This window comes from Elgaria multicarinata, chromosome 13, assembly GCF_023053635.1.
Source record: "Elgaria multicarinata webbii isolate HBS135686 ecotype San Diego chromosome 13, rElgMul1.1.pri, whole genome shotgun sequence".
NCBI classification, from domain to species: Eukaryota; Metazoa; Chordata; class Lepidosauria; order Squamata; family Anguidae; genus Elgaria; species Elgaria multicarinata.
Genome location: NC_086183.1, coordinates 20,698,098 through 20,712,253, shown reverse-complemented (window position 1 = coordinate 20,712,253; position 14,156 = coordinate 20,698,098). Strand labels below are relative to the sequence as shown.

Here is a 14,156-nt window from a genome sequence, read left to right as displayed (position 1 = left end):
GCCCTTTGTGGTATTATGCTTAAACACACACATACACACCAGGAAATTTTTGTAGAGTACTTTTGTCACCTCCAGGCCTCTCTCAAGCGTTCAAAAGTAAAAGGAAATGAATCGACTTTTTATTTTTTTACAGAAAAGGGTCCAGAAACGTTTCCCTTCTTGCAAAACCAGAAAGGGGCTGTAGGTTTTCACAGAAAAGTAGCAAAATATGTGTCCTTTTCTCCCTCTCAGTCTGCTGGGGCACTGAATATATCTGACCGTTCCCGTGATGCCCAAACCAAGATGGGGGTGGCTGTGTGCAGTTCCTCTTAAGATACTCTCCCTAGTAAACCCCTAGTGCTCCACTTGGCTTAGCGCTCTCAGTGTGCCGCAGCAGGATATTTTGATGCGGGGCATTGCCAGGCGGCCAGAGTAACGGCGGAGGAAGAGTGAGGCATGTATTGGGACTGGGTATCCTGATTTCATCCACCTTTTCACCAACCTACTAGCTTGAGCAGAGCAGCAAGGAAAGGCCATTTCTTAAGATGCAACATGACACTTTCTGCCACGGTATAACAGAAGCTGCCAGGCTGGCACAGCAAAGCACTTCCTTCCCGTTTACCAGGACTTGCGGTGATCTGCCATCTTCCCAAGCATCGGTTGCAGGGTTGTTGTTTTGAGGTGGAAGGGAGTTGGGCAGAAAGGGATACCGGGCGGCTACAGTTCTGCAAACCTCCCTCCGAATCCAGCATAGAAGAGACAGCAATGGCAGAGTCGGGTTCTAACACTGGCCTAGTGAAAGGAAAGGAAGGATGCCTGCACTCACTCGCGGAACAGTATATAGGCATTGTGGGTGACAGCAGGAGCATCCTAGTTTTCAAGGAATGCTGCCAACGATTCACCAGAGCTAGCCACCTTGCCAAGTCCCTTACTTCCTGGCTTTGGACAGTGCAGTCATCCCAGCTGAAGCCTGCTGTCTCCCAAGAAAGGCCTCCATTGGGTTTAGTTCCATGCAATGCCTACCGCTGATCCCCCTCCCAGAGGGTCATCTGCCATTAAACTCATTAAATAGTATAGTAGGGATGCTTAGCTCAATTCATACCAACCAGGGTGGGGTGGAGAAGTGAATTGCTTTTTGCCAGGCAGGCAGCATGGTGGATCTCTTTCCTCACAGGAGCACAGTATATACTAAAGGAGCAGATTCTGGGCAAGAACGTGTCTGCCACAGAAGAAACCCTTCCTGCCTTCTTATATAGTACAAGGAGCCCCAAAGCTACGTTGCATCTTGGCATTGAGGCCCATCAGCATCCCTTCTAAGGGAAAGCAATCCGGCAGCCTTTCATTGAACAAAACTGCGATTGCCCTGAAAAAGCAGGGAAGCTCTGCACTCCTGATACAGAAAAGGCGTCTCGGTGATTTGATTCCAACTTTTCCGCAAATTATCTCCTTTGCAGAGGGGTCACCCTTGAGAGCCGCCTTGTACTGAGAACATGTTGAAGCCGATTTGGTGAGGGCTGCGCTTGACTTTGGAATCAACTCTGTGCCTTAACTTCCACCCAAGTTCTGGAAATGTCAGCCTCTGTGTAGAGTAGTTGACAGTGTGCTCCACCCTAGGGTCAACGTTAACCTTTTATTTTATTTTTTTCATTATTATTTTCAAGTGCTCTCGGTAAGCATAGCCAGTGGAAATGCTGATCCGTCAGGAAACAGGCACGCATTGCTCTGGGTTTAGTTTGACTTGGGTGAAACTGTTTCGGGAGCCTTCAAGATTTCATAAACCTCTTTGACCGTGTGTGAAGCTTTTTGCATCAGATACCAATATTTATAGTGTCCTCTCTGATGTCTGTGAACTTATTCCCCCCGCTGGCCCATAATCCCCTCAGGTGATGGTACATTTTCTGTGTTAACAATAAAGGTCGCCCGGGCTGTTGTATCACTGAACTTGCTGGCTGCCTTTCTCTTGAATCTTCATAAAGAATTTGGAAACCAATGGTTGGTTGGGTTTTGTTTTTTAAAAAATGCCTATTACTCTTTCAGTTCTTTCCCATTGGTTAGCTTTCAAGCATCAACTTGTTCCATTCAAGTGCAGTGGTGGAGAGCTGAGGCTCTCCGCGTCTTTGAACGCGTGGGAAGCGGGACGGCCTCTTGTTCTCATCTCTGACTCGATCTGTGGCTTCTGTTGCAGTCTGAACCATCGACGGCCCACCGAACACGGGGCGCAAATATGTGTGCTGTTGTAGATTGCCTATTCTAGTTCTCCCTCAGGGTCCTGCTGATGTCCAGAACTGGCACCAGCTGTGCTTATGACTGTGATTGGGGGGCATTAAACGGCTCTAGATTCCTTGAACATCATGTTCTGTATAATGGGAAACTGTCCTGTGAACTGGAAAAATAAAGTCTTTTATTTTCTATAAAAAAAAACACAGTAAGAATTGTTCTCTGCTCCTTCCTGATAATTCAGCCCAGAATCGCTCTCGGTACAAGGGTGTTGGGGAGCGCAAGTTCCTAAGTTTCTCAAATGTGTTGGATGTTCCATGCAAGCTGGAAGCCTCATAGATAATAGCCACCGCATGGCTTCTGCTCTTTTATTACATTTTTGACCTGACCTGCCTATGGAGAGCTCATGGCAATGTACACCTGGTGCCCTTCATGTGTGTTGGACTACTGTTCCCATTGTGGCCATTTTAATCTGACACATCTGGAGGGTGCCAGGTTGGGGAAGGCCCATGGTGTCCTCGCCTTGTTAGCCTGACAAGGAACTCAGGGTAGCATCCTTGGTGCCTTCACCATTTCATACGCGCCGTGACCCTGCAAGATAGGATAGGCTGAGAGGTGGTAACTGTTCCCTGAGCTGGGCATTGAACCGGGGTCTCATCACTCTTCAGTTCGACACTCTGGATCCGTTGGCTTTGTTTCTCCTATCGTGCTTGGCCTGAGCTAAACCCTTCTGCTCCATTTCCCCAGATTCCTACACATCCCCTTTTCTGATGGCACTTCATAACCAGCTTGAACTAACTTGATCTAATTCCCTACTCCTTGTGTTCAGCAGTCCAGTGGACGGGTCACAAGATACTCTGCAGGAACCCCCGATCCGGAAATGTAAGCCTCAAGCAAGCACTAGCCCTTAGGGGAAAAGGACCGGGTCTTTCTTTGGCTTCATCAAGGTTCTCTGCAGTGAAAAAGCACCGGCAGTTGGTTTGCACATTAACTCAGGACCGGGGAGAATTTCCTTCAGCTTGCAATTTGATACAAATGTTGCAAATTTGCACTTCCCGAATCAATAGGCGAACCGGAACACAGTTTTTCTTTGGGATTTGCACTTCTCTGGATTTTACAATGCAGTTCTCCGAACAAAAAATGTGTATCTTAGAGGAAACTGTATACAAAAATGCATATGTGCTAGGGAAAGAAGTTTGCCAAAAAGGCATCGAAGGGAAAAAGGCTTGCAGGAAGTGTGTGTGTTGTGCTAAAAGTGTACAGGAACTTTCCATCTAGACATTGTTCTGTTTAAAAAGCAAACTGATGTGGAAAGGGGACGACACTAACCGAGGGCTGGAAAAATGAGAAAAGAGAGTAGGAATAAATGGTCAATTGTCCCAATGGAGGGAAGTAAATAGTGGGGTCCCACAGGGTTAAGTATCGGGACTAATCTTTTCAACTTATTCATAAATTATCTGGAATTAGGAGTGAGCAGTGAAGTGGCCAAGTTTGCCAACAACACCGAATTATTTAAGGTTAAAACATAAAGGGATTGTGAAGAGCTTCAAAGGGTTCTCTCCAAGCTGGGAGAGTGGGAATCCAAATGGCAGATGCCGTTCAGTGTAAGCAAGTATAAGGTGATGCACGTTGGGGAAAAAAAAACCAACTTCAAGTATAACCTAATGGGATCTGAGCTGGCGGTGACCAAACAAGAAAGATCTTGGGATTGTGGTGGACAGCTTGATGAAAATGTCCACCCAGTGTGCATGCAGCCACTGTAAAGAAGGCAAACTCCATGTTAGGCATTATAAGAAAAGGAATTGAGAATAAAACTATCAGTATCATACTGCCTTTATACAAATGTTTGGTGCGACCACACTTAGAATACGGTGTACAGTTCTGATCACCACACCTAAAAAAAGATATTAGAGAGCTGGAAAAAGTGCAGAAAAGGGCAACTAAAATGATTAAGGGGCTGGAGCATCTCCCCTATGAGGGAAGGTTACAACAACTGGGATTGTTTAGCTTGGAAAAAAGGAGGCTAAGGGGAGACATGATAGAGGTGTACAAAATTATGCATGGTGTGGAGAATGTGGATAGGGAGACATTTTTCTCCCTCTCTCAAAATACTAGAACCCGGGGTCATCCCATGAAGCTGATTGGTGGGAGATCCAGGACAAATAGGAGGAAGTACTTCTTCACACAGCGTATAGTTAAATTATGGAACTCACTACCACAAGATGTAGTGATGGCCATCAATTTGGATGGCTTTAAAAGGGGGTTGGATAAATGCCTGGAGGTGAAGGCTATCAATGGCTACTAGCCATGATGGTTGTGTGCTATCTCTAATATCCAAGGCAGTAAGCCTGTGTGCACCAGTTGCTGGGGAACATGGATGGGAGGGTGCTGTTGCACCATGTCCTGCCTTGTTGGTCCCTGGCCAATGGCTGGTTGGCCACTGTGTGAACAGAGTGCTGGACTGGCCTGATCTAGCATAGCACTTATATTCTTAAAGAGTGAAGCTGATGCATGTGCAAAATTGCCTATTGCATCACAGTGACGTTGGGGCAAAACAGCAGGGGAAAGGTGGAAAACCTCTGGAAATGCATGACACATGTTTCTTCCCCTTTTGGGGTGGGTGGGACCCATTTCCTGTTGAAGGAATATGCGGAAAGAAGCCCTCCTTGGAGCGTGGTGTCAACAAACCTGTATAGCAGCAAAGGGGGCACCTGTCGCCCTCCACATATTGGACTCCAACCCCCATCTGCCTCACCAGCCAGCATAGCCAGGGATGATGGGAGCTGCAATGCAACAACATCTGGAGGACCGCAGGTTCCCCATGCCGGCTATTCGTGGGCAGTTTGAGGTCCAAACTTGGGATCCTAGTCAAGCTTCCATCTTCCCCCTTGGGTGCTTTCCGTCTGTGGTAGCTTCAAAGCGCAGCAGACCCAGCTGATGGAATGATCTCTCCATGTAAACTCTGAGTGATCCAAGCAGGGTCCACCTCTGGGGGGTTCCGAGAGGTTGATCTCCTTTTGAATGAAATGGGCTAGCGAGAAATACTTTGGGGGCAGGGGAATGCTCACTACCCCTTGGCATCATCCCTAATGGTTACACAGGGACCAAACTTCTGATAGCTGAAGCACACTTTTTTTAAAAAAAGAAAAAGGCATGGACCCAAAGGCTGATTTTTAGTATATATATTGTATAAGGGTAATGATTACCCACTTCCAGAAGAGCTAATCCCTTGTGTTCCATTATGGCATGGGTGGGGAATGTGTAGCCCTCTAGATGTTGTTGGACTGCAACTTCCATTAACCCCAGCCAGCATAGCCAACGGTGAGGGATCATGCGAGTTGCAGTCCAACAAACATCCAGAGGGCCATCCATAATCTAGGTTGTCACACTTCCAGTAAAATTAATGGGACTTAAATTTGTTGGAATTAACTCTTGGTCCGTTGCATTGGGTCTGCTCTAAGAATGATTAAGCCAGAATCCAACCCCTTCTGCGTGCATTCTGATAAAATAACACACCTGAAGACAAACTGAAATGCTGTTTATTCTATCTAAACAATTTCACAAATGGCAATAAATTAACACTCTGCACTGAGCTTGAACTGTCTGTATGCAGCTTTTTAAATGAAATGTAGTTGAGGGAGTTTTAGTGGCATATCTTTCCCCCTATAAGAGGAAAAAAGCAGCTCAGCTTGACACTGGAACAAGTAAAAAACACTGTTATAATAACACTGAAAGTACTTTAAGTTATGCTACAGGAGGGGAAAACACACATACAGCTAGGGCTGTCGGACAGGAATCCCCTTAGCGAGTATTCAAAAGAACCTTGGATTCATGGAGCAAACAGCCCTTGACGTACTTGGAGAAGGCATTTGGCCATGAGAGATGGATGAAGCAATGAAGAAACTCAATGGCCCAGTTTGGATGTCATTGCTAAACCAGCCTTCCCCAACCTGGGGCGCTCCAGATGTTTTGAATGAATTCACATCATCCGCCATGCTGTCTGGGACTGATGGGGTTAAACGTCCAAAAGATCTGGAGGGCACCAAGTAGGGGAAAGCTGTGTTGAACCAAAATTGATCACAAGGAGAATAAGCTGTTTTTCATTGGCTTGTTGAAATAGGCCGGCTTCATAACTCCCAGTTTGAAGTTGGCACGTTTCAAAGATTAACCACAGTTTACCGGTTTGGATGACATGACAAGATGTGGTTAAGAAAAAACAGGACGTTCATTGTGTCTTGTACTCATCACGCTCAACTGTGGTTTAGCGTTTCGTCTGGAGATAGCCAATGGATACAATCAAGATTGTTGTGGGGGAGGTACCAACACAGGAATGAGAGGAAGACATAGGCGTAGTAGAAATGAAACTTGTGACAACCCAACATGGGTCAGGTCATGGGATCATGAGTCAGTTGCCTTTCAAAGAATCCCATGGAGGCACAAATAAAAACGTCTTGCACAGATGCTGTTGAAATTAAGGGATAGCTGAAATAGTCAAGGGACAGTCTGCAAGATGGTTTTAGCTCTCACTCAATGAAATTGAGTCAGTTGGCCCTGAATTACTATTACGATTTATTATTACTAGTCTGACTGCAGCATCTACACCTTTTGAAGTCTCCTCTTTCTTAGGATTAAGAATGCATCAGGTAAACAGGTGAGGGATGCTTGATCTGGGCAAAACTATAATTCTTCCAAGTCAATTGGGTACCAAACATGAGGCAGAAACAGTGAAGGAGGAGGATGCATTTTGCTGTGAGTACCCAAGGGGTTGAAACGAACCTTATCGTCAAGGATTGACTTATGCTGCTTTGAAAGCAGCTTTAGCAGATATCTCAGGACTGGAGGATGGGGAAAGAGGTTCTCTGATGTGGTCCAGCTAGTGTAAGATGTCCTGCTTACACAGGGAATGATAGACATGGAATCACAGCTACATGTCCTCCAGAGTCCCGTTTGCTGGGTGCTGCACGTCCCATAAAGGGCTGGCAAAGCATTGAGCGAGACCGTATGTCCGTCGGTTGACGTCTCCCACAACCAGCTGGCGGAAAACGGCAGGCCTGACGCTCCCTGGTTCTCCAGTGTCCACTACATCATAACTGCTTGGGGATGAGGCCTGCATGGTGGGGTGAAAATATTTGTAGTAGACACCTCTCAAAAGAATGCCCAGAAAGTAGCAGAGCAGGGCAGCGAGGAGGGCGTGCACCACGTGAGAGTCCCAGCTCAAAGGCACATTGTTGCAGAGCCACGAAACAGCCAGGAGAACACTGTCCAACAAAAGGAACGTGTGGTAAATGGCCGAGCGGTGGCGCGTTTTCCCCTCGGCCACGTTGAACCAGCAGAAATAGAGGATGACGGCCACCACGGCCCGGTAAAGCCACTCAAAGGCTGCGTGTTCCATGAAGTCTGTGCCTTGCAACCAGACCCAGAGGAACATGGCTGACCAGATGCCCAGGAAGTGGAGGAAAATGTAGCTCGGGAAAAGTACGGTGAAGAGAGCCAGGGACAGGACACGGGGGTACACCAACAGGAAGTTCCACAGGAAATAGAGGACGGAGGACAGGAAGCCCAGCTTGTGCTTGTCCTGCAGGAAGCTGCGCAGAGACTGGTGATAATCCAAGAGGGCCCAGGCGATACAGAGGAAAGAGGTGCAAATGCCAAGCACTGCAATGAGATCAGAGAGTAAGAGGGCAGTGGGCATATGGAACAACCTGAGAAAGAAACCAATGAACCGCACACACTGCATATGTACCTGCCCAGACCCTAAGATCATCTTCAGGGGTCCTTCTCCATGAGCTCCTGCCAAAGGAAGTGAGGCAGGTGGCTACCAGGAGGAAGGCCTTCTCTAGGGTGACCATATGAAAAGGAGGACAGGGCTCCTGTATCTTTAACAATTGTATTGAAAAGGAAATTTCAGAAGGTGTCATTTGTATATATGGGGAACCTGGGGAAATTTCCTCTTCATCACAACAGTTAAAGCTGCAGGTGCCCTGCCCTCTTTTAAATCTGGTCACTCTAGTATAGCTCCTGCAGGTTTAACTGTTGTGATGAAGAGGGAATTTCACCAGATTTCCCATATATACAAATGACACCTGCTGAAATTCCCTTTTCTATGCAACTGTTAAAGATACAGGAGCCCTGTCCTCCTTTTCATATGGTCACCCTACCTTCTCTGCTGTGGCACCCTGGCTGTGGAATGAGCTCCCTAAAGAGGTTCACCTGGCACCTACATTATACTCTTTTCGACGCCAGGTGAAGACCTTTTTATTTCCCCAGTATTTTAACAGTTTACCATCTTAAGTCTTTTATCTTTGCTGTTTTAGATCTGTATTTTAAATCTGTCTAAATCTCTGCATTGCTGCTCGGTTTTATTCTGGTTGTGTTTTTATATAGGGTGACCATATGAAAAGGAGGACAGGGCTTCTGTATCTTTAACAGTTGTAGAGAAAGGAGAATTTTAGCAGGTGTCTTTTGTATGCTTGCAGCACTTGGTGAAATCCCCCCTTCATTTATTTTTATTTATTTATTTATTACATTTTTATACCGCCCAATAGCCGAAGCTCTCTGGGCGGTTCACAAAAATTAAAACCATCATAAAACAACCAACAGGTTAAAAACACAAATACAAAATACAGTATAAAAAGCACAACCAGGATAAAACCACGCAGCAAAATTGATATAAGGTTAAAATACAGAGTTAAAACAGTATAATTTAAATTTAATTTAAAATTAAGTGTTAAAATACTGAGTGAATAAAAAGGTCTTCAGCTGGCGATGAAAGGAGTACAGTGTAGGCGCCAGGCGGACCTCTCTGGGGAGCTCATTCCACAACCGGGGTGCCACAGCGGAGAAAGCCCTCCTCCTAGTAGCCACCTGCCTCACTTCCTTTGGCAGGGGCTCACAGAGAAGGGCCCCTGTAGATGATCTTAAGGTCCGGGTAGGTACATATGGGAGGAGGCGTTCCTTCAAATAACCTGGCCCCAAACCGTTTAGGGCTTTAAATGTCAATACCAGCACTTTGAATCGGGCACAATAGTTAAAGCTGCAGGAGCCCTGCCCTCTTTTGTATCTGATTCAGATACATTTGTATGCTGCATGCATACAAATGACGCCTGCTGAAATTCCCTTTTCTATAAACTGTTAAAGATACAGGAGCCCTGTCCTCCTTTTCATATGGTCACACTATTTTATATTGTGGTTTGTTTTACACCTTGAATTGTACTCGAGGGCTTTAGTTTTTGTGAACCGCCCAGAGAGCTTCAGCTATTGGGGGGGGGGGGGGTATAGAAAAGCAATATAAATAAATAGGTGCAAAATCCAGCTTCTTGACAAGACACAGACACATAAGAAGGACTAGATACTATATATTCCAATCCTTAAAGCTGAGAATTTAGGAGTTGGCATAGGGAGGCACTTCCAATAGTATGGAAGCAGCTTTCATGTGACATACAGTGCAATCCTCTACATATCTTCTCAGAGGTAAGTCCTATTGAATTCAATGGGGATTACTCCTAGGTATATGCTCTCCTGGGAGTAAGTCCCATGGAAATCAGTGGGACTTACCACTGAGTAGGCATGTATAGAATTGTTCTGGAAGAGCTATAGTAGTGTAATTGTTAGCATTGTTACTCAGTCATGGGGTAGTATTGTTAATCTTTTTAGAATAAACCCACTGAAATGAATAGCATTTAAGTTACTAGCAACTAACTTAAATACCTTTCATTTCAATGGGTCTACTCTAGGTAGGACTAACATTGGATATTACCCATGAAGCTCACTGGGTAACCTGGGGCCAGTGACTACCTTTCAGCCTAACCTATTTCATGGGGCTGTTGTGAGGATAAGGGGTGTGTGTGTGTGAACTAAAAGCTGGATCCAGATTCAATCATGCTTAGAGTAGACCCATTGAAATTTGTGGGAACTAACTTGAATTTTACTGATTTTGATAGGTCTGCTTTAAGTTTGGCTAAAACTGGGTCCATCCCTAGGTACACTGCCTTGAGCTCCTTAACAGAACGGCAGGATATATAACTAATAAAGAAACAGAGTAAATTTGTGGTGAATCAACATATGTGGATTTTCTTAATGTGGGTGTGGTGCACGTCAGTTGTGCAGTTCTGCTTTTCTTACCTGAAGTCTGAGTTCTGACTAAAGCTGTGTTCTTGCTGAGTTCTGACTAAAGCTGGGCACTGGAACAAAATGTTGCAGCATGGAGTGCTTCTGTTAAGATTCCAGACACTCCATACAGTTCCCCAACAGTGAGTCCTTATTGGACAGTTTGGCGGTACCCCCATCAATTACATGTTTCCCCCCGCTAATGATTTTGTGTAGTTCTGCAAAACTTTACATTCCCCCAAACTCTGCTGATACCTTTCTCTTCTGTGTGGGTGACGCCATTTTGGCTACATAAACAATGGCACTCACAGCCTGGACATCAGAACATTGTATAGCAACAACAAGCTATACAAACAGAGGTTCACATCCATGTAAAGAAACTTCTGGAACCAAACAAGCCAGCCCCGTCATGCACTCACCCTGAAATATCTCTGCTTTACTCGTGTGTAGGATAATGTACAGCGCCAACGTGAGCTGAGGGGCGCTTTCCAGGAAAGTCTCGAAGAGGCGTAACATGCTGATGTCATGTGACAGGAAAATGGCATAGCCCCGCTGGGCTTCTTCTGCAGCTCCCATCCGGCACACGTGGAAGCCCACCTTCAGAACGTGGAGGCATCTGCGCAAGGCAACACAACGTCACCTTATTAACAAGTTACATTTCCATACCACCCAACAGCCGAAGCTCTCTGGGCGGTTCACAACCATTAAAACTGCAAAATGCATCATGAAATATAATATGAAATGTAAATGTTTAAAATGTAGTGATGGCCACCAATTTGGATGGCTTTAAAAGGGGGTTGGATAAATGCCTGGAGGCGAAGGCTATCCATGGCTACTAGCCCTGATGGTTGGGTGCTATCTCCAGTATTCGAGGCAGTAAGCCTGTGTGCACCAGTTGCTGGGGAACATGGGTGGGAGGGTGCTGTTGCACCATGTTCTGCCTTGTTGGTCCCTGGCTAATGGCTGGTTGGCCACTATGTGAACAGAGTACTGGACTAGATGGACCCTTGGTCTGATCCAGCATGGTGCTTCTTATGTTCTTAAAACTACAGTATAAAAATACAAACCCAAAACAAAACTGAGCAGCAACGCAGAGACATAAATGCAAGAACAAGTCCTCTGTTACCTGCCTATTCCTTTCCATGTTCTAAAATCTTATTTCTCCTTCTGGTAAAGGAATCAGCCTGGTATGTTTACTACCTCGTTCACATCCCAAAGCACCGATGCCCTTGGCAGAACCATGGACAACCCACAAGCAGGATGTGAGTGCAACACCACCTTCCTGCCCAAGTTCCCCTCCCCCAGCAATAAAAAAGGGGGGAAAGGAAGAACCCTGTGGCCCACACTCAGCCCCTCTGAGGAAGGGTGGGATTACAAAAACGCAGTAAATACAACTGTAAAATGTAATACAAGTAGGAAACTCAGCACTGTCTGATGTTTCTTAGTGGGCCTGTGGTATATAAGACTACATATCAGAGAACTGGTAAAGCGTAGTGGTTAAGAAACCGAGCTGCGTTCCAGGATGTTGCCGGTTTGAGTCCGCCTCAGCCATGAACTTGTTCAAAGGCCTTCAACAAACTTCTTTCTTTCTCTGTCCACCCATCTGCAATATTGGGATGGGAGTCAGAATAAATAAATACTGACTTATCTTACAGGCCTGTTGTAAGGGTTACTATTAGTCAATGCACTTGAAAAGCAGAGCACTTGACGGAAGCAGCATCAATATTATATCTGCACACCTGTCAGGTGCAGATACCCTATCCTGTTCTGGGCCAAGGGGCACATAAGAAAAACTCTCCTTGCATAGTGCAGTCTCTTGACCTCGGTCCTGAATTTGTAATGACCCTTTGAGGCTGCAATCACTAATTGTTTTCCTGGGTTTGCTAGCCAGTGTGGTGTTAATGGTTAGAGTGCTGGACCGGGACTAACAAAACCCAGGTTCTATTTCCCACTCAGCTATAAAGCTCACTCTGTGACTCTGGGTCTGTCACTGACTCTCAGCCTAGCCCTACTTCGCAGGGTTGTTGTGAGAATAAAATGGAGAGGGCAGCATTATGTACTTAGGCTCCTTGAAGGAAAGTTGAAGTATAAATCTACTGAATAAATAAATATTCCCTTGAATGATTCTCATGAAGGCTTACAACAGATTATAATAACGCAGGCAAACACACACAACCCCCAAACCAGGCAATCCATAAGCCCAGATAGATGGGGCAAGAGTACACTTCCCATAAAAAAGAAAAGAAATGTACATTCTCCAAATGAAAAACACTCAAACAAAGGAAGTATCCTTTGGTAGAAAGGATGGAGGCTCCTATATTTTATCTCTTTTTTTAACCATATGTCTTTTTAATATTTTAACAGTGCAACCCTATAAACATTTATACAGGAGTAAGTCCCACAGAACTCAATGGGACTTACATTTGAGCAGACATGCATAGGATTGCACTTTAAATATATCCACTCGCTGCTGTTTTTAACCCTTTCTCTGCTTGTAACTGAACTGTTGGTGATGTTTTAAGCTTTCGTTTTATTTAATTTTAAAATTGGTTTAAAGTTGCTTTTTAAAAAAGCTTTTAACTGTGCAATCCTCTGCTTGTCAGCTCAGAAGTATGTCATCTTCACTTAAACTGGGCTTACTCTAAGGTAAGCGTGCCTACGTAGGATTACCGTTTACATTCATTTTTAAGCTGCTTTAGGGCATGATTTAGGCCGAAAGGTGACTCATAAAGTTAAAAATAAATAAACATCTCAGAATCTCACCAAAACAGCTTACTCAGAGAAAAAGAACAGAGCACACCAATTCTACCATCCCCTTTACCTGTACAGGTAGCCGAGCTGTAAGACGTGTAAGATCAGCAGCGTCTGGCCCGTGAGCCGTTTTTTCTGGAGGTCTTTGGGGTCGCTGTGGTACCAGGCCAAGCTGAAGACCTGGGTGATTAGCGATGACAGGATCAAGAGACCCAGCACCAGTCCGCCCCAGTGGTAGTGCCCAGCCTTCAGGTAGCTGGCAGCCACCCACAGGTCGGCGCCCAGGTCGACTAGGAAGGCCACGGTGCCCATCAAGGCGAAGGCTAGGTCCAGGTACCGGTACGGAGGAGGCCAAGATGGGCGACAGCCGGGGCCACAACTACCCCATACCATGGCTCTGGAGAAAGCCGGAGGAGGCAAGCAGGCTTGGGGAAGAGGTTGGTGGTGGACCTTGGAGATAGGATCAGGAGGTAAGTTGGGGTCTCACCTTGATTCTCAGGGTCTCTTTGCTAGAGAAGCTGCAAAGGAGCTTCTTCCCCGGACTGCATCCAAGTCTTTTGGAACGAGGTGAGAAAGCCAGAACTATTGTTTTATTTCTTCCTTTAACTATTTATTTAACTACTACGACTACTAAATCCCCACCCCAGATCCCTGAGCGGGGGAGGGGGGAGAGGGAATATGCCTTGCCCTTGCTACTTAGGGCTATATTCTCGGGCAGGATTCATTGACAGAGGGTGCTGGCCTCTGTCTTACCCTGCTCTTTGGGGATCTTTCAAGGGGCCTCCTCCCCGACCTCCCGCCCAGCTCCAAACCCACCACTATCCTTCCTTCCTTCTTGGGGTCTTTCTCTGCCCCTCTCCCGGGTCACTCTACTCCGGTCTTCCACGTGACGGCTAGTCACCCTCGACTGCACGTCTGAACAGGGATCCTGCCTTCCTCGACAGCGGGAAAGGATCCGCTCGGAAGAGATCGCACGTCGATCTCCATGGCACCGCTACGCGCCCTGCACCACCACCACTACTACTACTACTACTACTACCTCCTCTTGTTATGAGCTCCAGATCCGACGAGTCCCAAACTTTCCCCCCCGCGCCTCTCCTGCC

General features: G+C 46.1%; 1 protein-coding gene across 1 annotated transcript; it reads right to left on the bottom strand.

The window, feature by feature from the left end:
* Positions 1-5,886: 5,886 nt before the first annotated feature.
* On the bottom strand, positions 5,887-14,156 carry XKR8 (XK related 8). The gene is made up of 4 exons (XM_063140786.1): positions 14,093-14,156; positions 13,124-13,503; positions 10,722-10,918; positions 5,887-7,851 (listed from the first exon to the last, which is right to left on the bottom strand). Exons 2-4 carry the CDS (start codon positions 13,444-13,446, stop codon positions 7,121-7,123), a joined length of 1,251 nt encoding a protein of 416 aa, XP_062996856.1. The 5' UTR covers positions 13,447-13,503; positions 14,093-14,156; the 3' UTR covers positions 5,887-7,120.

Bases quoted from the DNA above. Each gene is read 5' to 3' on its own strand.
- XKR8 (XM_063140786.1), bottom strand. From the start codon at position 13,446: ATGGTATGGGGTAGTTGTGGCCCCGGCTGTCGCCCATCTTGGCCTCCT. The intron at 10,919-13,123 runs GTAAAGGGGATG...TGCCTTGCGCAG, and splicing joins CAGCTCGGCTACCTGTACAG to ATGCCTCCACGTTCTGAAGG. The intron at 7,852-10,721 runs GTGAGTGCATGA...ATCTCATTGCAG, and splicing joins TAAAGCAGAGATATTTCAGG to TGCTTGGCATTTGCACCTCT.